Here is a 26,159-nt window from a genome sequence, read left to right on the forward strand (position 1 = left end):
AGGACTAGAATCCAGACAGCGGCCTTTTCTCTAGACCCTTGCTTCTCAAAGTTTGTGGACCAGCAGCACCAGAACCTGCACCTGCTAGAAGCCTGCTAGCAATGCAGAACCTCAGGCCGCACCCCAGACCTACACCTTTTTTATTTTTTGCGGTACGCGGGCCTCTCACTGTTGTGGCCTCTCCCGTTGTGGAGCACAGGCTCCGGACATGCAGGCTCAGCGGCCATGGCTCACGGGCCCAGCCGCTCTGCGGCATGTGGGATCCTCCCGGACCGGGGCACGGACCCGTGTCCCCTGCATCGGCAGGCGGACTCTCAACCACTGCGCCACCAGGGAAGCCCCTGGACCTACACCTTTTGAATCTACATTTTAACAAGACCCCAGGTGACTTACATCTACATTACATTAATTTAAGAAGTAAATTAATTTAAGAATTTACATTAAATTAAAGTACATTAATTTAAGAAGTAGTGCTCGAAACCACACTCTGATTCCTCTGGGGCTTCCTGTTCACCCACAGCCAGAATTGGGGTGGTGATGTTTACTATTTCTTGAGAAAAGTACTTGCTCTGTAACTTATAGCAGAAGCTGATATTAGAGCTCATAAATACAGGAAAGGAAAGTATAAATCATGTTGAATGAGGACTTTTAGATTGGTTTTGTTGCCTGGCATCCACTTGTATGACTTAAAAACAGCTTCTAAGAATCAGAAGACTGGAACATAGAAGGAACTAGATAAAAATGTGTCAAGCAAATTAATAAAACCTTGCCATATGTGGAGAAAGTATTTCAGAACAGAGACTCTTAGATATTCAATTTAATACACATTTGTTGAGCACCTACTATGTGCTAGGTGCTGTGTTAGGTGTGGGGATACATTTATGACTAACACATAGACTGAGAAGCTCATTTCAGAGCATGTGCTCCTAGAAAGCAAGGACTTATCTTCCCTCTTCTCCCTTTAAATGTGCCCTGCACACACACATACACTTTGCCAATGTTCACAAGTATCGTTCTAATTGGAAGCTTTCCACACCTTAGTCATACAGTGGAATTGTTGAGTGATGGGGGTGGATTGGGATATAAGAGCTTGGCTTCTCAACCTTCTGTACTTTTGGATCCATCCCCCAGTGGGATGGGTAAATCCTTCTTATCTAATCTCTCCACATTCCCTCCCTCTGGCCCTTCTCTGCAGAGCACTGTGTCTCAAGCGGTTTGATGAAGAGATGGAGGTTAGCTACTTCACTTGGAGCCGTGGCCCCCTGTGTCCTGGGCCAGCTGCTGAGGGACTTCCCTGTCTCCCCTCTGCAGGGCACCTCCACCTTTGAACTGCCTGAGTAACTGTGTTGAAAGTTAGCCTTAAGTTTACCTTGAATTGAAAATTACATTAACACTTCCTGGGCTGGGCCGGCACCCAGCTACACTTCTTCACTGTGGCTGAGATAAGAGAAGGAAAAAAATTCATCGAAAGCTGGTCACTTTGTCTTTCTGCAGAAAGGGACTTAAGCCAAAGGCCAACGAGAGGAAAGGGAATAAAGGCTTCAAGGTCCCTGGTTGGTGTTCACAGCAGGATATACCGTCCAGAGGGACTCTAGCTGGAAAGAAGGCATAGCCTCTTTGCTAAAATAGCAGTGATGATGATGGTGACATCAGTCAATATTATGAAGCTTCTAATATGCGCCAGGTACAGTGCTACCTACGTTACACACATCATCTTATTATTTAACCTTTACTGTTGTAAAGGTTAAATAATAAGTATCTCTTATTAAATAATAAGTATCTCTATGAGATACTTTTTTTAAAATCATGATCTTTCTACAGAATGATTCTGCAGGAGACCTGACAGGATTAAAGAAAAGAAATACAACTTAAATTCATTGCACTTTAATTATCTACCAGACCCCATGCTGGGATTTTTCATGTGTCAGAAGATAGTGGAACAGTATAGTCAGTCAGTCAACAAATATTATCTCACTCATTGGAGGAATACTTACTGAGTTCTACTAGGTGTTAAGTACTCTGTAGTCATAGTCTCATTACTGCCAATGACAATCCTATAGGATAGGTACTGTTATCACCACCTTGTAGAAAAGGATGCTTACATGTTGTTTTTCTCCCCACCCACCCCCCTTTTTTTTTAGTGACTATTGACTGAATGCTGGCTATGTTCTAGGACTGGGATAGACTGGTACATGAAGCAGCCAGTGCCCTGACCTCATGAAGCTTAGTTTGTAGACAAACAAATAAATAAAAAAGGAAAATGTTAGGTAGTGATAAAAACTCTGATATAAATGAATCAGGGTTATATGATAGAAAATGCCTGGGGCTACTTCAGATTCAGGGGTCATTTCTGAGGAGGTGACATTTTAGATGAGCACTGAATGACAAGAAGGAGCGAGTCATGCCAAGATCTTGGAACAAAGCCTTCCAGGTAGAGAGAAGGGGTAACACAGAAATCCTAAGGCCTGCAGAACACGCCTGGAGAGTCCAAGGAACAGAACCACAGCCAGCGTGGCTGGAGTTGAATGTCAGAGGTGGGAGGCCACAGAGGGAGGCAGGGAGCCTTACACATCAGGGCAAGAAGTTGGGAATCAATCCAAATGGGGAGTCCTGGGGGGTGAGGGGCCTAACAGGGCAGAATTTATTTTTAAAAGCTACTCTGGTTTCTGTGATGAGAAATCGCCTGTAGGAGACAAGGGTGGAAGAAGGTTAAGCGGCCTTAGTATGAAATTCAAATGGGATATGAGAGTGGCGGAGAGGAGGGTGGCAGGGGAGATGGGGAAGAGGGGTTGGAGGGGTCAGAAGCACTTGCTGAGGCAGCGGAAGGCCCCAGCACACTGGGTAAGCAGTTGAAGGGAAAAGCTTGGTCTTTGTAGTTTCCACAGAGCTTGGACAAGAGCTTGGCATTTTGTGGGTGACTGATAACTATTTGTTGGACTGAACTGATGCTTAGTGTTTGCTGTATTGGATCTGTTTGCCTGTTAGAAGGCTCAAGACATATACCAGGAGACCTCAGGCAAACATGAGTGATACAGGATTGGTGCTCCCCAGGCCTCACTGGGGTCAACTAATAAATATAATGATCCCAAAAGATTAAAACTGAAGAAGTCGAATATGAACTAAGTCGAATTAAAGTCATTTTACTTTTTTGAGTCTTTCCAATAATACGGGGCTCAAAACATGTTTCCTGGAGAGCTGTTTTGGGGCAGAGAGGTGATGTATGTAAAAAAATCCCATCCGTTGCCTTACTGGGGGAAGAAATTCAACAAAGGGAAGCTGTCATCAAATGGAACATACCCTGGGGCCTCACTGGCCTCCTGAGACAGCACCCACCCTGTATTGTCTGTGACATCAATAAGATGCCCAGGTGAAGGCAGAAATATGGAATGACAGAGTAAGGACCTCCAAAACTCTGTTCCTCCATAAAAGCATCAATAGTGGCAAAAAAAATTGTGAAAATCAACATTTTCATAACTCTGGAAATTAGCCAAAGGCTTGTAATACTCTGAGGAGCATTTATTCAAGAAAAATCACTTAAATTTGGTAAGATCAGAGCCCTATGGAATTTTAACTTGCCCTATTCTCATCTCCCTCTTCTGAGTTCCGCAGTAGCCTTGAAAAGCAGCAGCTTCCCCCCAACAGCAGCTGTGAATGCCAGCAGCCTAGCGATCACTGGAGGAGGCAGACGGGTTGGAGCGCCTCAAAAGCCACATCTCCAGAGAACCGGCATGACTTGCCCTGTCCAGCAGCATTGTGGAAAAGCCCCATTCACAGGGCTTGATTATTTCTTTTGACTGGACTCAGAGCTTCTCGGTGGAAAGGCCCTAGCTCCAGGACATTTGCTGAAAAAAACTCATAGTTGTCTGGGGTAACAATACCAGTTGGGGAAAAGAAGAGCCTGGCCAAAAAGCTCAAAAGCTCAAAGGGAGGATCTAAGGAATGAGATGTTTATAGGCAGGCTTTGAAAACCTCTGACATACTCCTGGGGATGTAGAAGGATGCACTCATGTGAGGGGTTGTGTGCATGCCCAGGAAAGACCTGAGAAAGCCCTGGCTAACTTTGAGGCCATGCTCAAGAAGGAAATGAAAGCAAAGGCAGAATTATAAACTGCTGGCATGCTAAGGGTAATCCCCCCAAACACATATGGGGCCCCTCGGCAAAGGATAGGAGACATGGGTTTAAAGAAATCTCTGTCCAATTGTTAGCTGATCACTGAGCTAACTGAGCAGAGACTTCAGTAGCCACACATGATGGGGTAATATAGACTATTCAGAATTATTCCAGGAAAGTCACTAAACAAACAGGAGCAACAACAACACACAGGAACATCAGAAGGGAGGTGATCTGATTTCTAGAGTTGCCACATTACATTATTTAAATGCCCAGCTTTCAACAAAAGGCAGTTCTTGAAAAGATTGATAAAATTGACAAACCTTTAGCTAGACTAGCTTGTTTCACCAAGAAAATAAAGAAAAAGAAAATACAAGTTACTAAAATTAGGTATGAAAGGAGCAAAATCACAACTGATATTACAGAAATTTTAAAAAACATAAGAGAAACTATAAACAACTATATGCCAACAACTTAGATAATCTAGATGAAATGGACAAATTCCTAGAAAGACACAAACAACTAAAACTGACTCATAAAGAAATAGAAAACCTGAATAGACCTATAACAAGTAAAGAAGTCGAATCAGTAATTTTGAAACTTCCCACAAAGAAAAGTTCAGGCCCAAATGGTTTTACTGGTAAATTTTAACCAAACACTTAAGGAAGAATTTTCACAAACTCTTCCTCAAAAATAGAAGAGAATACTTCTCATTCTAAGAGGTCAGTATTATCCTGACATCAGAATTAGACAAAGACATCATACAAAAAGAAAACTACAGACCAATACCTTTTATAAACATAGATGCAAATATTCTCAAAAACATTACTAGCAAACTCAATCCAGCAACATATAAAAAGGAATTATACATCATGACTGACTGGAAATTATTCCAGGAATGTAAGCTTGGTTTAACATTAAAAATTAATCGATGTAGTACACCACACTAATATATAATAAAGGACCAAAAAATTGTGATCATCTCAATAGACACAGAAAAAGCATTTGACAAAAATCCAACACCCTTTCATAATAAAAAATAGTCAACAAAATAGGAAAAGGACAGAACTTCCTCAGCCTGATAAAAGGTATCTACAAAAAACCCACTGCTAGCATCATGAAAGATTTTCCCTTAAGATCAGGGAAAAGACAATATCTGTTCTCACGAATTCTATTTAACATTGTACAGGAGGCTCTAGTCACAGCAATTAGACAAGAAAAAGAAATAAAAGGCATCTAGATTGAAAAGAAAGAACTAAAACAGTTTCTATTTGCAGATGACATGATCGTATGATAGAAAATACTAAGGAAGCTACACACACACACACACACACACACACACACACACACACATATACACAGAGAGCTAATAAATGAGTTTAGTAAGGGTATAAGATATAAAATCGACTTACAAAAATCAGTTGTATCTTTACAGAGTAGCAATGAATAATCTGAAAACTAAATTAAGAAAACAATTCCATATACAATAGCAAGAAAAATAATAAAATATTTAGGAATAAATTTAACATAAAAGAGTAAAACTTGTACACTGAAATCTACAAAACATTATTGAAAGAAATTAAGTAGAAAGACACCTCATGTTCATGCACTGGAAGATTCAATATTCTTTAGATGACAATACTCTCCGAATTGATCTATAGAGTCAATGCTATCTGTATCAAAAACCCAGCTGGCCTCTTGGCAGAAATTAACAAGCTGTCCCTAAAATTCATATGGAAATGCAAGGGAACTCAGAATAGGGGAAAAAAATCTTCAAAAAGAAGAACAATTTTGGAGGATGTGATGGTCAGTTTTATGTGTCAACTTGGCAAGGTACAGTTCCCAGTTATTCAAACACTAGTCTAGGTGTTGCTGTGAAGGTACTTGGTAGATGTGATTAACATCTACAGTCAGCTGACTAACTGTAGGAAATCATCCTCCATAAATGAGTGAGCTCGAGCCAATCAGTTGAAAGGCCTTTAGCACAGAAGTAAGGCTTCCTTGATGAAGAGGAAATGATATCTATAGATTGCAGCATGAGTACCTGGCGAGGAGAGTCTAGCCTGCTCCTCCTGACACCCTACCCTACCCTATGGATTTCAGACCTGGCAAGCAAGCCCACACAATCACAAGCCAACTCCTTGCAGTAAATCTCTGGCTCTGTTTTTCCAGTAGAACACTGACTGAAAGAGAGGACTCACATTTCCTGATTTCAAAACCTACTACAAAACTGCAGTAATCAAGACTGTGTGGAACTGGCATAAAGAATATTGACATTGATCAATGGAGTAGAATTGAGAGTCCAGAAGTAAACACATACATTTATGGTCAATTGGTTCTTAACAGGGTGCCAAGACAACTCAATAGGTAAAGAATTGTCTTTTCCACAAATGGTGTTGAGAAGACTGGATTTCCATGTGCAAAAGAATGAGTCTGGATTCCTACCTCATACCATAGACAAAATTTAACTCAAAGTGAACCAAAAACCTAAATATAAGAATAAAACTATAAAAGTAAGAAGAAAAGATAGGAATAAATCTTTGTGCTCTTGTATCAGGCAATGGTTTCTCAAAAGCACAAGCAACCAAATAAAAATAATAATAAATTGAACTTCATCAAAATTTAAAACTTTTTTGTTTCAAAGAACACTATTAAGAAAATGAAAAGACACCCACAGAGTGGGAGAAAATACTGGCAAGTCATATATCTGATAAGGGTACAGTAGCCACAATATGTGAAGAACTCTTACAACTCAAGAATAAAAAGGCAAAAAACCCAATTTAAAAATGGCCAAAGACTTTGAACAGCCATTTCTCCAAAGAAGTCATACAAATGGCTAATGAGCATATAAAAAGATGATCAACATCATTAGGCATTACAAAAATGCAAATCAACATCACAATGAAAACAAATAACAGCTGCACATCCACTAGGATGGTTATAATAATTAAAAATAAATAGAAGGAACATAGGAGAAATTGGAACCTTCATACATTCTTTGTATGAGTATAAAAGGGTACATAAAATGGTACAGCCCTTTAAAAAAGAGTTTTGTAGCTCTTCAGAAAGTTAAACATAGAAATACCATATGCCCCTGGAATTCTATTCCTAGATATACATTCAAGAGAACAGAAAACACACACCCCACAAAAACTTGTACATGAACATTGCAGCATTACTCAGAATAGGCAAAAAGTGGCAGTAACCCCAAAGTCCAGCAAGAGATGAATGGATAAACAAAACATGGAATACAATGGAACATTATTCAGCCATAAAAAAGGATGGAGTACCGACACATGCTATAATGTGGATGAACCCTGGAACCAGTATGCTAGATAAAAGAAGCCAGACACAAAGGGACAAATATTGTATGATTCTACTTATATGAAATATCTAGACCAGGTAAATTCATAGAGACAGAAAGCAGACTAGAGGTTACCAGGGACTGGGAGGAGATTCTCTATGAGACGGTGAAAATATCCTAAAATAGGATAGTAGTGAAGGTTACACCACACTGTGAATATATTAGAAACACTGAATTTTATAGTTTAAAATTGTGAATTTTATGGCATGTGAACTATATCTCAGTAAAATTGTTATTAAAAAAAACAGAAAAAGAAGAAGAAGGCCCCTGTCCCGGGCCCACATACAAAAAGTACATAGAAAATAAACTGAATAAGTGTAGAGTACACATGGGACTCTCTGGGATCTGGCACTAAGTGCTGGCACAGTGATCCAAGCCTTAAACATCCACTCCCGTGACCGACTAACACTGTTCTGGTCCTAGCGATCCCTTCTCTAACATCTCTTACCCTATGTCCTTGAAACAGAAGACAACCATGATTGTATACTGTGAAGGTTTGTGAGTTGTGCCACTGCCAGTGGAAGTGATGGACACTGCTTGGAGAGCAGGAAGGGTTGCAGTGGCAAAAGCACTTCGGGTCACCTTATCTTTGATAAAGGAGGCAAGAATATACAGTGGAGAAAAGACAGCCTCTTCAATAAGTGGTGCTGGGAATACTGGACAGGTACATGTAAAAGTATGAAATTAGATCACTCCCTAACACCATACACAAAAATAAACTCAAAATGGATTAAAGACCTAAATGTAAGGCCAGACACTATCAAACTCTTAGAGGAAAACATAGGCAGAACGCTCTATGACATAAATCACAGCAAGATCCTTTTTGACCCACCTCCTAGAGAAATGGAAATAAAACCAAAAATAAACAAATGGGACCTAATGAAACTTAAAAGCTTTTGCACAGCAAAGGAAACCATAAAGAAGACCAAAAGACAACCCTCAGAATGGGAGAAAATATTTGCAAATGAAGCAACTGACAAAGGATTAATATCCAAAATTTACAAGCAGCTCATGCAGCTCAATAACAAAAAAACAAACAACCCAATCCAAAAATGGGCAGAAGACCTAAATAGACATTTCTCCACAGCAGATATGCAGATTGCCAACAAACACATGAAAGGATGCTCAACATCACTACTCATTAGAGAAATGCAAATCAAAACTACAATGAGATATCATCTCACACCGGTCAGAATGGCCATCATCAAAAAATCTAGAAACAATAAATGCTGGAGAGGGTGTGGAGAAAAGGGAACCCTCTTGCACTGTTGGTGGGAATGTAAATTGATACAGCCACTGTGGAGAATAGTACGGAGGTTCCATAAAAAACTAAAAATAGAACTACCATATGATCCAGCAATCCCACTACTGGGCATATACCCTGAGAAAACCATAATTCAAAAAGAGGCATGTATCGCAATGTTCATTGCAGCACTATTTACAATAGCCAGGACATGGAAGCAACCTAAGTGTCCATCATCGGATGAATGGATAAAGAAGATGTGGCACATACATACAACGGAATATTATTCAGCCATTAAAAGAAACGAAATTGAGTTATTTGTAGTGAGGTGGATGGACCTAGAATCTGTCATACAGAGTGAAGTAAGTCAGAAAGAGAAAAACAAATACCATATGCTAACACATATATATGGAATCTAAGAAAAAAAAAAAGATCATGAAAAAACTGGGGCAAGACGGGAATAAAGACACAGACCTACTAGAGAATGGACTTGAGGATATGGGGAGGGGGAAGGGGGAAGGGTAAGCTGTGACAAAGTGAGAGAGTGGCATGGACATATATACACTACCAAACATAAAATAGATAGCTAGTGGGAAGCAGCTGCATAGCACAGGGAGATCAGCTCGGTGCTTTGTGACCACCTAGAGTGGTGGGATAGGGAGGGTAGGAGGGAGGGGCATGCAAGAAGGAGGGGATATGGGGACATATATATATGTATAACTGATACACTTTGTTATAAAGCAGAAACTAACACACCATTGTAAAGCAATTATACTCCAATAAAGATGTTAAAAAAAATAGTAGCTTAAGCGAAAAAAAAAAGCACTTCAGTAAGAAAAAAGATAAATTAATCAACTTGTCAAATTCTTCTTCCCAGTCTGAATGCAATAGATTCTTGTACAACAAACTATCATTCCCAGTATAACCGAGCATCCATTTGCCTGTTTTGCTTTGTATTCCAATCAGTGCTTCTGAAAGTTCTCACAAATGAGAGTATATTTGCAACAGTTTCACATGGCTAAGAAAAATTTTGTAATATTACTTGTTATGAGTCAAATTGTGTGCCCTTAAATTCACATGTTGAAGTCATAATCCCCAACAGCTCAGAATGTGATCTTATTTGGAAACAGGGTAACTTGATTACAGAGGTAATCTGTTACCCCTGTAATCATGCTTAAAAGGGGTCATTGGGATGGGTCCAAATACAATATGACTGGTGTCCTTATGGAAAGAGGAAATTTGGAGACACACACAGGGAGAATGCCATGCGAGTATCAAAGCAGAAAATGGGTGATGCACCTACAAGCCAAAGAATGTCAGAAGAATACACACTATGTGCAAATCTTGTTTAGAACAACATTAGGCATTCATTCTGCTGAAATGAAGGCAATAAAAAAAGTTTTAATGGAACTAATATATAACAATCTATGAATGACATATAATATCTCTGGCCCCCTTTACCGAATATCCAGGCATGAAGAAGAATGATTTAAGTAGTCATTTTTGATAGCACCTGGCTGCCAGTCATATACAAACCATAATTTTGCATGTATTTTTAACTTTTGTCATTATGAACGTATATGTGTCAATGTGGGAGGACAGAACATATTTCACTGAGCAGTTTGCTAGCTTGATTTACAACATTTAAATATGTACATGTGTGGTATGTGGGCCTCCACTTGTGCTCATGCCCCAGGTCCGATCATTGTTAGAGGTGGGCAGGACCCAGCAATGACAGAAGAAAGCTAGCCTGCAGCTATGAACAGAAGCCAAACCAACAGCTCTAACTTGCTCCTACTACAAACTAAAATGCCATCCTGGAAGCTTCATGTGAGGACCTGATGCAGTCCCTAGAGGGAGTGGTGAGTGCCTCACATACTTTGCCTTCCTGGGCCATAGTCCCCAGGGCCCTACAAGCCCATCCCAGTCCAGGGGTATATAGCCCTGTGGCCTCAGTGGGCACTCAGCTCTCACCAGGTTTCATACACCTAATATATTTCACTGTTCCAAATGTCAGGGTGCGTCATGAACTTGCATTTGGTTTCCTTGCAGTAACTCTTGCGGTGCCGCCTTTAAGTAAACAGAGCAATCTTATAACTGCACTTCACTCCTGCATTGGGAAAGGACTGTGCAGTTTGACGAAAGGCTTTCAGAGCACTCCTCAATGCGGTGATATTCCCCATGGCTATTACGTTGTTACGTCCTGCCTGTCCCCTTGTAGGGAGGTTTGGCTGCTGGTTGAGGGCTATGAGGATACAGAAGGGAACTAGCATTCCATCTGGGAGTAAGCCTTAGGAAGAAAGGAACTCTTAGAGATAGGGTAAGTGGTGGCAGCTGAGAAAGGAGAAAAAAGCAGGATACATCGCCAGTTTCTAAGGGAATGAGAGAAAAGGGTATCAAAATGCCAAACTGAGGATAAAGATTGAGCTGCAGAAGGCCCTGCAGGATTTCCAACTTTGATTGTATTTTTTTTGCAGCTCCCTCCAAGAAAACATGGCAAGTGTACATTTCATGCTATTGCCGATTAACATGATGGATAAATGGACAGCTAACATAAAACAGAGTTCCTGACATCAAAGGATACTTTTAGCTACGGTTGAGCATCCTTAAGGAACTTCAATACCCTTTCCATAGATAGCAGCTCAGAAAAGCAGAATGCTATCTTTGTATGAAATTAAAAACCATGGAAGATAGACTGGGTTCATCAGAAAGGTAGCAGCAAAGAAAGAATGAAAACTTCAAGTAAGGACATAAAAGGGTTTAAAAATAATTCTGATACTAAAAAAAGGAACTCTGATACAAATACAACAGGTAGAAAGTCAACAGCCCAGTGCTTAACAGCAAAGGCAGACTAGTGAACCACATTAATCAACCTAGGATACAGATTATCAACAACATTTGAAACTCAGATTAACAGGAACAAATAAGGTACCGGAGTGGGAAGCATTTTTACAGCCAGTAACAAAAGTTTTCATCTTTGCTTAAATAAGACTTCAAAAGGATTCCACAAATCAACCAATAAGTGAGTTCACCAAAAAAAAAAAAAAAGATTAACTTTAAGAAATGCAAGGCAGGGCTTCCCTGGTGGAGCAGTGGTTAGGCGTCTGCCGCCAAGGCAGGGGACACGGGTGAGTGCCCTGGTCCAGGAAGATCCCACATGCCGCGGAGCAACTGGGCCCTCGTGCCACGACTACTGAGCTTGCGCTCTAGAGCCCACGAGCCACAACTACTGAGCCCACGTGCCACAACTACTGAGCCCACGTGCCACAACTACTGAAGCCCGCGAAACTAGAGCCTGTGCTCCGCAACAAGAGAAGCCACCGTAATGAGAGGACTGTGCACCGCAACGAAGAGTAGCCCCCGCTCGCCGCAACTAAAAAGAAAGCCCGCGCACAGCAACGAAGACCCAACGCAGCCAAAAATAAATAAATAAATTTATTTTAAAAAAAGGAGAAAGAAATGCAAGGCACAGTGACCACACTTCTGATCTGTTTTAAGATGAATCAGCATTTTCTACCTGAGCAAGTAGAATGCGGTTAGCACTTGGGTGATTTTAAAGACTCTTTAACAGTTGCCTTTAATTGGCTGATGAAATAGCAGAACAGTGTGGCTGAAAGCCAATGTTTATTTTTACCCGTTACCTGTTTTATTAATGGGATTGTGGGCCACTGGGCCTCCAGGAACACACAAATATATTTAAATATCCCACACTGTAATTAAGAGGTGCAGAGAGGATTAGAGCAAATTAAGCGGCTGTTGTACTTGCCATTGGTTTAGTCAAGGCCAGGCATTTTGATGCTCTCATGGCAGAACCCGGCAAGTTTTACTTCAGAAATCTACAAAATATGGAATATATTTTCTTGCAGAGCAAAGGTTTTAATAAATGGGTCTCCCCCCCAAAATAAAAATTATACATAAATAAAAATATCCCAAGTGAATGCTCCTACAATGAAAGAAGAGATTCCCTTAGCCAGAAAAGGAAAAATGTATCAACAATAGTGTCAGTTAAAGAAACTGGATCTTGAGATCTATTAATAAGGGACTCAAAATGAATCAAACTTCCATGTAACTCTCATCCAGACACAGGGCTTTCTTCTCCTAGGTGAGTCAGAACTTCTGCCTGAGTTTTTTAAAGGGAATAAAAATAAAGTGATCACCCAACAGATGACCTGTTCAATAACTAAAGCATCAGAAATATTTGCAGAAACGGAGAACAGAGCCTTTTAAGCAAAGACTAGAGTATAGGTTCCTAAGCCAGCAGCGTTTCAGTTTTTGGTTTGATTTTACCAAAGCCATTGTAACTAAATGTTAGCTTAATTTTAAAACAGTACATGTAAGTAGACTTTTTGCTTTGATTGCTCAGAATCAACATTACCATGCTTGAGGTTACTGCCAGTGCTGATCTCCTATGAATCTTCATATCAAAGAAAAAGCAAAATGGAATGAGGGCAGGGCAAAATGGAATGAAATCTGGAAACACAGTGTTTTGACCCAAGCAGAGGACAACATTGCCTTTGCCCTAGCAACTCTGGAGAAGCGCTTAAAAAAGACAAGAAAGAAGATCTAAGTACTTACGAGGACCCTGGACTTGCAGTGGGAGGGGGGCCTGAAGAAATGAAAGAAAAACAAAAGAAACAGTCAGTCTGGGTTATTGGAGGGTGAACATCAGAACAGTCAAACCATTACGGACTAAAGTTCTCGGCCACCCCGAGGTGATATTTATTTTTCTGGAATTTATTATTTTGCTCCAGCTCCCCCAACCACCTCTATGAGAAAACATACCAGTGAGACTGTGTCTATATCCCACAGTTCAGAGCCTGAAAAATGCTAAGACAAGGGCTAAAAAATGAGTCAGAGTAGGCATCCTCACGAGACGCAGCGAGTTTCAGTGGGAGGCTGAATGAGCACGAGGACGTTCATTGCAACAGCAGGCAGGGGTCTGTGATGGCAGCTGGACAGAAAAGGCGCCTGCGTGCTGGAAATCTTCCCAACTTCTCTGGACAAGGAACATTCTTGTTGAGAAGAATTCACTGAGGCGGTGACTTAGAATTGGGGCTGAGGTCAGACCTATCTGGACCCTGCTCCTGCTCTGCAGTTTACTGGCTGGGTGACCGTGAACATAGTACTTAACTGCTGGGCCTTGGTTTACTTATTTCTAAAATGGGTACAAGAGGACCAGCTTCCGTGTTGCTGGGCACACCCAGGACCTCCTCACCCCCGCGGAGGCTGAGGGCCAAAGGCCATCCCCAGTAGGAAGCCACTTACCGAACTTGACAAACAAGACTCCAGTGGTAGAAACCACCTTCTTGCCGTTCGTCGCCACGCACTGGAAGTAGCCCGTGTCTGTGGTGTCAAGGTTTCTAATCCGTAGCCGAGAGCCGTAGTTGGTTGCCCGAAAGGAGATCCTCCGGGGCTCCTGGACCACAGGTGCATCATTTTTGAACCAGCGGATAGTGGGAGGCGGATTCCCAGAGACTTTGCAGTGCAGTTCTGCCGTCTGCCCCAGGGACGTGGTGATGTTATTCATCGGTTCATCGAGGGCCAGGTAAGACTCTGTGCACAGGGAGAAGCAGGCAGGTGAGAGGGGCAGACTGCTGGAGAGTACCTCCAAGCAACCCAAACTCACTCTGTGTGCCCCAGACCACAGAGAGACTGAACAGGAGCGGCATAGTGGAGACAGACAAGGGATGGTTGAAATCATCCCTTTACCGAGACCCTGTGACTACTGACCAATCACCCATAGAGTCTGCTGCTTGGAAGGAAATTTGTTACTAACCATGGTATAAAACCCAAAGTTTTCAAATGACAATGTGGTACCCATGGATAAATTTCTTGGCCAAGACAAGATGAGCTTTTGTGTTTCGGAGTATAAAAAAAAAATACATGCTTCTTGTTACAAACTCAAACAATACAGTGAAAAAGAAAAAGAAGTAAAATTTACATCATCCCGAAATGACATCCCTCTTAACATTCTGGCAAAGATCCTACCAGTTTGTACACTTTTGATAAGAGAGAAAGTATGAAAAACTGGAAAGGTAGGAGCAATATATTTATATCCACATGGCCCAAGACTGGGAAGGATGCTGAAAATCTTCCTGTCAGTGATGATATAATAAGAGTTATGAAGGCCAGGCTGCTGGCAGACAAAGTGGTGAGAGGCAATGAAATGATTTCCATAATGTTACTCATGTCAACCGCAACACATTACAATATATTATTCTATGCATTCAATTTTTAACTGAGATATAATTTATATTCTATGAAATGTATCAGTCTTAATTGCACAGCCCCACGAGCCTTGACAAATGCATGTACCCATGTAACCGATGCCCCTATCAAGATATAGAACAACAGAACATCATCAGTATCCCAGAAAGTACCCCCAAGGTCCTTAGTAGTGAATCCCTGCTCCACCCCCTCTACCTGGCAAAACTGTGAGAGGATTAAAATTAAATCAGATGAAAAGCAAAAAAAAAAAAAAAAAAAAATTAAAATTAAATCAGGCAAGGCATGGGAAGCATTTAAACTAGTATATGGCGAAAAGTAAGCACTCATATATATTAATCAGTGTTCTATTATTTTTATAATAACAACTTCTGTGCAATGCCTTTTACTCTGTCTCCTGTTATCCTCTAATAACCCCGTGAGGTAGGAAAGGCACAGGAAGTATCATGATGCCCAGCTGCAGGGGAGATGTCTCAGAGATTAGCTGACTTGCCCTGTGGTCACACAGTAAGATGTACATTGTGCCCAAAGCTTCTAGCACTAACGACTTTGTGTCCTCAGGCTCAGCCTAGCACCTAAACAAAGTTCAACTGAGCCAAGCTGGTTAGTACAGTAGTAAGAACAGATAGACTCTAAGTCCTGCCATATGCCAGGGGCTTTACTTTAGTATTTACCTGCCCTATAACCCCACAAGGGAGGAGGAATTGTCATCGCTGCTCAACAATGAGGAGACCTAGGATCAGAGAGGTTAAGTGACTTGCCCAAGGCCACACAGCTGAGCCAAGGGCTGGTTCAGCTCTCTCTGGCTCAAAAACCTAGCTCTTTCCACCCCATCCGATTGCTTTGGTAGCCTGAGTCACACTGAGGAGGGGAGACAGAATTCAAACTTCTTCCTTAAAGAAGAGCTGGGGTTTACACATATCCACATGCCCACAGGGCTGTGATCTTCCCCTAACTCCAGCCAGGATTGTCTGGTTCATGGGTCTAACCTTTAGCTGTGTGTTCTGGCTGGTGTTATGGTTTCCCTCCAGAAGCCAGGTACCTCACTGACCTGATATCCTCTGATAGGCCCTTCTCCTTGAGGCTACCTCCTGTTTCCTGTCCTTTCTGTAGCATGGGTCCAGCTTTGAGTTGGAGGTGAAACAGGAGGGAAGGGAGCAGGGCACAGCCTTTAAAAGAATGACATAGCCATAGGACATGACAAAAACTGGTTAGAAACAACTAGGTCCAAGATGGCAGAAGATTTGACTTCCAGTGGACCTAGAGCTTCATTATACGCTCACTGTAATATATTAGCATCTAAATGACACACCCACCAGTGCCATGACAGTTCTGAGGCTAACCGTAAAAGGCCAAAAAATGGGCGGTGGCCCAATTCCTGGAAATCCCTGTCCCTTCCCCGAAAATAGTTGGAATAATCCTCCCGCTCATTAGCATATAAAATTACCCAGCCCATAAAAACTAACCACCCCATGTATCGGGTCCTCTCACCTTCTGAGATGGCCCACACTCTGTCTGTGAAGGCTGTTTCTCTCTAAATAAATCCACTTCTCACCTATCACTTTGTCTCTCACTGAAGTCTTTCTGCGACAAGACATCAAGAACCTGAGCTTCATTAAGTCCTGGGACCAGGTGTGTGATCTCAATTAAAAGACTGTGGGTTTCAAGTCCCAACCTGGGTTTGGCAGGGTTCGAGTCCTAGTGTATGGGTTCGAGTCCCAATCTGAGTTGCACGGTTTCAGAGGGGTCTCCACAGTGGCAAGAGGTGCCGTCACTCAGGTACTCCCACAGCCTGGCTCCCTCTCCCAGATTTCTACCTCCTTTAAATATCAAAGCCAGCCAACAACAACCACACTCCCCAGAGGCCAGGATGACAGTGTCTAGGTGTGCATCTCAGAGGTTGACATGACTGTTGAGTTTTCGTCAAGAAAACAAAAGTCAATTCTACTTTATTTCTTTGGTTCTTCCCCCATAGGAAGTTGCTACTGAAATCCCAGCAAGCTTTTTGGCCAAGCCCTCATAGCGTAAAATATAAAAGGATGAGCTGGAACTTTAAACTGTTTCTTTTGCCTCCAAACCCCAGTTACTTTGCATGATACTACAATCACAGACACACAGTTCTTCAAATTTTTTCTTCTAGGAACATAAATTGGCCCAGAGACAGAGAGTTCTATAACTGGGTGGAGTATTTCAAGTATTCTCTGAAGGTGTACTCAAATTTATTGAAAACATATTAGTACGGGTTGATCCACCAGATGAAATCAACCCTCACAAACTCTGAAGCTAGAATGTCTGAATTCGCATCCTGGTTCTGCTACTTATCAGCTGTGTGACCTTGGGCAAGTTATTTAAACTCTCTGTGTCTCAAATTTTGTTACCTGTGAAATTAGTACAATAATTATATCTTCCTCATAGGGCTACTGTGAGGATTATATTAATTAATACATGGAAAGTACTTTGAATAGGGTCTGGCACAGAGCAAACAGCATGTGAAAGTTTCTGCTATTATATTAGCTATTTTTTTCTTTTCTTTTTCTCACAAATAACTTATGCCTAAAAATGGGGAATGATTATCCATCGAACTGATTGGTTTCCTGGCCGTGTCCAGTCCTGACTTTACAGAACAGATCTGAGGGATGAGGCCACCTGCCCAAGATCACATAACTAACACACTGCAGGACAGAGTGGTTAATTTGTCCGTGAAGTTCTATATCATATCTACCTAAAACAAAAACAAGGGGGCTTCCCTGGTGGCGCAGTGGTTGAGAGTCCGCCTGCCGATGCAGGGGACGCGGGTTCGTGCCCCCGTCCGGGAAGATCCCACATGCCGCAGAACGGCTAGGCCCGTGAGCCATGGCCGCTGAGCCTGCGCATCTGGAGCCTGTGCTCTGCAACGGGAGGGGCCACAACAGTGAGAGGCCCGCATACCGCAAAAAAAAAAAAAAAAAAAAAAAAAAAAACAAGGGTTACCGGGCATCTTGAAATTAGTGTAATAGCTGGCTCAGGCAGTATGTTTCCAGGGAGAACAAAGGAAAGGTAAACAAATCTTTGTGTCTACTGAACAAAGGAGCCTTGCCATAAACACAGGGAATTTGGTTCTAACTTTTTAGTGATAAAGAATAATGTTCAATTTATTTGCCATCTGCAGCTGCTCACTTAATAAGTAAAACAAGCAAATGATCTGGTCCTCAGTTTGGCAAAGACTGGAAGCATCAGAAACACATTTGGCCTAAACAACACGAAAGCATTTTGTGACTGGAATAAAATAAAATAAAAACGCATGTCTGAATCATTGCTATCAACCTTGCTGTTAACAAGCCTCTGGCCGTGATCCATTCTCTTCCCAGAACTATCTGGATCCTCCTGGAGCAGCCTCATGGGCCACACTAGGGGACCCACTCTCTGTTCTACACCCAGCACTGGCGTGACCATTGCAGGTTATGGACTAGTCATTTCTTTCAGAGAACACCTGGGCATCCCAGCGAAGCAGCCCAGGGCAGAGGAAATCTGTAAACTGGACCTGATACCAGTTTGCCACCACCTAGCTGCAACTGGGCTTTGGAGTCATGATCTATTACATGGGCCTGTGCGGTCTGCACCTCCTGAAATAGTGTAAATTTCCATATGGGCCTCAGCTACAGAAGCACTGGATGGCAGTGTGGACTAAGAATGCCGCCTGCCATATCAGTAAACAAGATGTGGCGGCCATTGAGCCGTCAGCCACTACAGCTGAATTCCTCTACCACCCCCCAACCCCAATGGTACATCCTGAAAGGATTCAGGATGGAGAAAAAAAAGAGATTACTGGCCCTAGATAGTTAAGCTGCTAGCAAAGGAATAATTTCATTAAGTCCAGGCTCTTGCATCCTCCCCTACAGAAAAGCACTAAATTCATTCATTAACTTGAGATATCTGGTTTTTCTTTAATTAGCAGTAATCTTTTGATGTTCTGACTACCTGGTTTTGTTGTTGTTGTTCATTTGGTTTTGGGGGGCTTTTTTTTTGGGGGGGGGGAAGTTCCTATAAGTCCTGGCTCCTCCCATACCTCTGAAACTGTCCCTGAGAGCTACCTAAGAGGCTGTATCCCGGGCTTAAGTCTTCAGTAAGTCTGCCAAATAAAACAATTGTCAGCTTTCAGGTTGTGCAGTTTTTTCAGTCGACAGCAGACAGCAGGTACTGACTAAGTCTGAATGCCAGAAAAAGCATTTTGGCCTGTACGTTTAAGCCTGGCTATTCATACTGTTAAAAAAGGCCCAGGGCTTCCCTGGTGGTGCAGTGGTTGAGAGTCCGCCTGCCGATGCAGGGGACGCGGGTTCATGCCCTGGTCTGGGAAGATCCCGCATGCCGCGGAGCGGCTGGGCCCGTGAGCCTGCGCATCCGCAGCCAGTGCTCTGCAACGGGAGAGGCCACAGAAGTGAGAGGCCCGCGTACTGGAAGAAAAAAAAAAAAAAGGCCCAAAGTGGAGTCACTTGTGCTAAGTCCACATCACCAAACCGGGACTTAATACCTAACTTAATTACACTTTCAACCTCTCCCAGGAATGGACTCTTAAACCAATCAATCTGGAATTACCTAGTCAGCACTAGCGAGGTGATCTGCCTGATAGACTCCTGCTGTGCCCTAAAAGTGACCTTGTCACAATCTACTCTTTGCTAGGAACAACCCTGTTCTGCCCCTTTCTGCCTATACAAGTCTTTCATTTTGTACAGCTCTTCAGAACTCCTTTCTATCTGCTAGATGGGATGCTGCCTGATTCATGAATTGTTGAATAAAACCAATAAGATTTAAAAAATTTGTTCACTTGAATTTTGTTTTTTAACAATATTTTTTTCAGTGGCTTTATTCAATACCTCTGACAATGTGTGCTTGAGCTGTGGAAGCTTTCTCATCCTTCTTTCCCTGCTTTTGTGGACCACAAATGTTGAGATGGCAGACTGGTGAGTGGGAGGTGGGATATAATCTGGCTGGAGAGAGAAAAAATTCCAATTCTGCTGACTCCACCTCTAGCTCTGTGTCTCTGAATGAACTATGTCTCCCAGTGGGGGTACTAGTAATAATGATGATGGTGACAATGACAATGATGATGATACAATATAATGATGATAATAGTTAACATCTAAAGGGTACTTATTACCACGGCAGGTGTTGTTACAGACCATTATTATTGTCCTCATTTTATACATGAGATATCTAAGGCACAGGGATGGTAAAAAAGCCATCCAAGATCACATAGTAAGTAGAAGTGAGACAAAACAATTATTGATTCAGATTTAGATTGATTTAGATTTCAGTCTAAATCCCAGCAAATTATTTTGTGAATATTGACAAACTGATTCTAAAGTTTATATGAGAGGCAAAAGACCCAGAATAGCCAACATAATACTGAAGGAGAAGAACAAAGCTGGAGGACTGACACTACCCAACTTCAAGACTTGCTATAAAGCTACAGTAATCAAGACAGTGTGATACTGGTGAAAGAATAGACAAATAGACTGATGAAAGAGAACAGACAGCCCAGAAATAGAGTCCAGTGGACTACCTATATATAATCAACTGATCTTTGACAAAGAAGCAAAGTCACCACAAAGGAGCAAAGACAGTCTTTTCAACAAATAGTGCTGAAACAACTGTACATCCACATGCAAAAATGAATCTAGACACAGCCCTTACACCCTTCACAAAAATTAACTCAAAATGGATCACGGACCTAAACATAATATGCAAAATTACAAAATTCCTGGAAGATAACATAGGAGAAAACCCAGATGATCTTGAGTATGGAAATGACTTTTTAGATATGACAACAAAGACATGATCTATGAAATAAATAAATGATAAACTGGACTTTATTAAAATTTAAAATGTCTGTTCTGCAAAAGACAATATCAACAGAATGAGAAGACAAGCCACAGACTGGGAGAAAACATTTGCAAAAGACACATCTGATAAAGTACCAAGATATACAAAGAACTCTTAAAACTCAACCATAAGAAAGCAACCCCAATAAAAAATGGGCCAATACTTTAACAGATACCTCACCAAAGAAGAAAAATGTCAAAGAGACATATGAAAAGATGTTCCACATCATATGTCATCAGGGAAACGCAAATTAAAACAATGAGTTACACTAAACACCCATTAGAATGATCAAAATCCAGAACATTGACATTACCAAATGCTGATGAAGACATGGAGCAACAGGAACTCTCTCTCATTGCTGGTGGGAATGCAAAATGTTACAGCTACTTTGGAATATAGTTTGGCAGTTTCTTACAAAAATAAAAATACTCTTAGCATATGATCCAGCAATCTCACTCCTTGGTATTTACCCAAAGTAGTTGAAAACATGTCCACACAAAACCCTACACATGGATGTTTGTAGCTTTATTCACAATTGCCAAAAGCTGGAAGCAAACAAGCTGTCCTTCAGTAGGTAAATGGATAAACTGTAGTACATCTAGACTATGGAATATTATTCAGTGTTAAAAGGAAATGAGCTATCAAGCCATGAAAACACATAAAGGAAGCATAAATACATATTACTAAGTGAAAGAAGCCAATCTTAAAAGGCTACATATGGCATGATTCCAATTATAGGACATTCTGGAAAAGGTAAAACTTTAGACAGTAGAATTATCAATAGTTACCAGAGACTGGGGTGGGGGGAATGAATGGGCAGAGCACAGAGGATTTTTAGGGCAGTGAAAATACTCTCTCTGATTCTATAATGGTGGATACATGTCATCATACATTTGTATAAATCCATGGAACGTACAACACAAGAGTGAGCTATAATGTAAACTATGAACTTTGGGTGATTATGATGTGTCAATGTAATTTCACCAGTTTTAACAGATGTACGACTCTGGTGGGGAATGTTGATAACGGGAGAGATTATGCATGTAAAGGGGCAGGGTGTATACAAAAAAATCTCTGTATCTTCCCTTCAATTTTGCTGTGAACCTAAAACTTCTCTAAAAGAAAATCTTTAGGGCTTCCCTGGTGGCGCAGTGGTTAAGAATCCATCTGCCAACGCAGGGGACACGGTTTCAAGCCCTGGTCCGGGAAGATCCCACCTGCCGCGGAGCAACTAAGCCCGTGCGCCACAACTACTGAGCCTGCGCTCTAGATCCCGTGTGCCACAACTACGGAGTCCACATGCCACAACTACTGAAGCCCACACGCCTAGAGCCCGTGCTCCGCAACGAGAAGCCACCGCAATGAGAAGCCTGTGCACCGCAACGAAGAGTAGCCCCCGCTCAATGCAGCTAAAAGAAAGCCCGCGTGCAGTAATGAAAACCTAATGCAGCCAAAAATAAATTTTAATTACTTAATTAATTAATTTGAAAAACAGTAATTCTTTAAAAAAAATCTTTAAAAAATTATTTTGGCTCCAGAGTCCTTGTTCCAGGACAGAAGTTCTCAAACCCCTTGGATTCAGAACCCCCTATACACTCTTTAAAATATTGAGGACCCCTAAGAGAAAATTTTAAAATATTTGTTTACTAATTTATTTGAAAATAATCTCATTACTTAACAAATATTGTCATGAAAAATAACTATATTCCCCCCTGCACCTCCTGATACACATGCAAATAGTGAGAAGAGTGGCACTGTTTTCTATTGTCATTGATCTATCATTTGGCTTAAGACCAGACAGCTGGACTCTCCTCTTTCTGCATTCAATCTTTTGAGATATGTTGTTTTGGTTGAAGTATACGAAGAAAATCTGGCTTCATACAGTTGGAAAACAGAGGGGTATTTTTATAGCCTTCTCAGATAATTTAGGATAGTATTCTTTGATACTAAACCAAAATTTGACAAATGGTAGTTTCCTTTTTTTTTGACATTTTTAAATTGAAGTATAGTTGATTTACAATGTTTCAGGTGTATAGCAAAGTGATTCAGTTATATATATATATTCTTTTTCAGTTTTTTCCATTATAGGTTATTATAAAATATTGAATATAGTATGCTGTGTTATACAGTAAGTCCTTATTGTTTATTTTATATACAGTAGTGTGTATATGTTAATCCCAAACTCCTAATTTATCCCTCCCCCCCTTCCCTTTTGGTAACCATAAGTTTGTTTTCTATGTTTGTGAGTCTATTTCTGTTTTGTAAATAAGTTCATTTGTATCATTTTTTTAGATTCCACATATAAGTGACATCATATGATATTTACCTTTCTCTGTTTGGTTTACTTCACTTAGTATGATAATCTCTAGGTTCATCCATGTTGTTGCAGATGGCATTCTTTCTTTCTTTTTTAATGGCTGAGTAATATTCCATTGTACATATATTCCACATCTTTATCCATCATCTGTCAGTGTATATTTAGGTTGCTTCCATGTCTTGGTTATTGTAAACAGTGCTGCTATGAACATTGATGTGCATGTATCTTTTCCGGATATAGGCCCAGGAGTGGGATTGCTGGATCATATGGTAACTCTATTTTTTGTTTTTTAAGGAACTTCCACACTGTTTTCCATAGCGGCTGCACCAACCAATACATTCCCATCAACAGTGCAGGAGGGTTCCCTTTTCTCCACACCCTCTCCAGCAGACAAATGGTAGTTTCTTAAAGAATAGTTGTGATGTGAAATCTGAAACCATACTAGTGAATTTTTCATAATCTGTTATATTAAAATGGATTGATTTATCTTGCACGTTGAACAGATCTTTTATCCATGTGTGATTTTTTAACACCATGCCCTGTTCATTTAGAAAACATTGGTTCAGAGTTACATAGATCTTCCAGATATGAACACATTTAATCATGTAATATAGAAAAATCACATTCATTAGTATCACCATCTATCTCATTAGTAAAGATTGGGAAACTGTCAAGCTCTTGGTGGTGGCTGAAAGTTTTCCAAATTTTAAATTTTTGCTGGAAAGCTCAAATTTTATTATTGGCAACTAATACTATCTCCTGTTTCCTTCAAGTGTCAGGCTCGTTTTGTTTATTTTCAAGAATAATTAACCATAGTTTGATTGTCAATCATTCTTTCAAGTAATAAAATGCTTTTCTTTGTGACAACCACAGTCAGCACGACTGCTTATGTATACTTCCCATTTTGCCATACAAAATATTAAAAAAGACATGTACCTCATGGGTCAAGATTTAGTTAATAATTTTTGCTGCTTCATCAAAGATATTCTTAAGTGCAATTGGCTTTTCTTTTTTTTAAATTGAAGTATAGTTGATGTACAACATTATATAGGTTACAGATGTACAATACAGTGATTCACAATTTTGGCTTTTTTTTCCTAAACTATAAGTGTGTGGTGGTGGAGAATACAGTAATTTCTAGTACAGTTTAGTACAGTTTGTTACCACTGTTTTGACTCACGCTTAGGCCCCAGAATGTTTACCTACCATTGCTTTTACACAGTCAGGATGGGTAAACTGCAGTTCAGAGAACTTATCCTAGACCTGTCCCAACTAGTCAAAGCTAAATCCAGGATTTGGACTCCAAGCTCAATGCTCTTTCCTTCACACTCCACAGCTGCCCTCTGCCACCCCTATGGGTATTGGACCAGTGTGAGGTTCTCAGAACAAAATGATTTAGCTCAAGTCCTGAATACCATAAGCTAGGCTTGCATGGTCTGTTTTCTATTTCTGAATAAGCAACTTGGGATTTGGGGGCAATCCTAAGTGATTTTTGTAGATCTGGGCAAAAGTTTGGGACTCTGAATAAAAAAAAAGATATTTATGCTTTTTAAAATGTATGAAAAGAAAATGCCAGGATTCTTTCAGTACCACCATTTCCTCCATTACCCACAGAAAGTGATGATCATAGCTAACATTTTTCTGAGCACTTACAAGGTTCCAGGCACCATTTTAAGCACCTTGTACACATTAACTTATTTAATCTTGAAAACAATCCTGAGGTAGACACTATTCTTACCCTTTTTTCAGAGATAAGGAAATGAGACACAGAGAGGTTAAGTAATTGCCCAAAGTCATGCAGTTAGAAAGTGGCAGAGCCAGGAGCCAAACCCAGACCTTTGGACACAAGAGACCGTAATATTAGCCAATGCACCGTTTCCCAGTAAACCCACACTTTAGTCTTTCATTGTTTCCTATTACCCCTGACCAGGACTATGGAATAGTCTTGCCCTTTTTAATGAGTCCATCCAGCAGGAGACAATACCCACTGGTACTGAGAACAACTAATCACTACCAGTTTCTTATGTTGTAAGTGGAAGCCATCACGGAGAAGGAGCTTTTTACATACACCACAGGCATTGTTCATCCTGACGCTTAATCAACTTAAGAAGTGAACTGCGAGAAAAAAGAAGTTAGTTTATGAGCTCTCTGGGAATTGAGACTCTATTTCCTCCTTTTCGTAGTCCCCCCAGCACTCCACGTGTTAGATGGTGAACTTCGTAGGCATTTAATATATGCTGGTTGATTAAGTAAATGGAAGGCTCAAGTGTATTTCAGGCAAATGAGCTTTGGAGACATCCCATTTATTACTCACCCATTTGACAAGATGTCACATTCACAAATCCCTCCCAACATTTATTACTTAATTTTCAAAGTGCCCTCCCCTTCCCCCCCACTCCCCGGGAGGGAGGCGGGGCCAAGAGTTATATTGCCATTCTGACAGGTGAGAGAAACCCAGATATAAAAAGTTTAACAGTCCTTTGCCATGGCAACCCAGCCAGTCAGCCAGGGAGCCAGTCACAATTAGGCTCAGGGCCTGCATCTCAGTATCAAAGAGGCACATGCCAAATGCTAGTCCCCTTCAGGACCGATCCTATTCAGAAGAGGGAGGGGGTTCCCGACATGAAATAAAATGCTTAGCTAAACATAAAGGAAGGCTGCCAAACATGGTTAGGTCATCGCATTTGACTTTGAGAGAACATTCTGTTCATGCTATCAACCTGCATTCACTTTCAGCACACTTCACCATAAATATTTCTGACTCACTATCTCAGGAAATATTTTTTATCTTAATAAACTCAATGCAAAACATAATCTAAATCGGCTTGCACATTCTTGACTCACAGCCACAAGCTGCATTTAATAAAAATCAGTGGAAATAGCAGGGGACTTCTGAATAACCGCAGTTCGTTATCTGACACGAGGCTGCTGGGAAGTTCCGAACACACGGAGAGCAGGAGGTCGGTAAGCTGAAGGTATGGAGAGAGCCAGAGACCACCGGATGACCCCACTTGGTGGATCTTAATTTCCACTGATGAGC

The 26,159-nt window shown here is 41.0% G+C and overlaps 1 protein-coding gene across 1 annotated transcript in view; it reads right to left on the minus strand.

The window, feature by feature from the left end:
- ROR1 (receptor tyrosine kinase like orphan receptor 1) overlaps nucleotides 1-26,159 on the minus strand; it is a gene marked incomplete at both ends in the record, with an annotated part of 406,574 nt that overhangs the window by 109,507 nt on the left and 270,908 nt on the right. Inside the window, 2 exons of the mRNA XM_082833145.1 lie at nucleotides 13,294-13,324; nucleotides 13,984-14,271. Coding sequence (XP_082689271.1) covers nucleotides 13,294-13,324; nucleotides 13,984-14,271 — 319 coding nt within the window. The remainder of the gene's footprint in view (nucleotides 1-13,293; nucleotides 13,325-13,983; nucleotides 14,272-26,159) is intronic.

This window comes from Leucopleurus acutus, assembly GCF_964270905.1.
Source record: "Leucopleurus acutus genome assembly, chromosome: 2".
Taxonomy (NCBI): domain Eukaryota; kingdom Metazoa; phylum Chordata; class Mammalia; order Artiodactyla; family Delphinidae; genus Leucopleurus; species Leucopleurus acutus.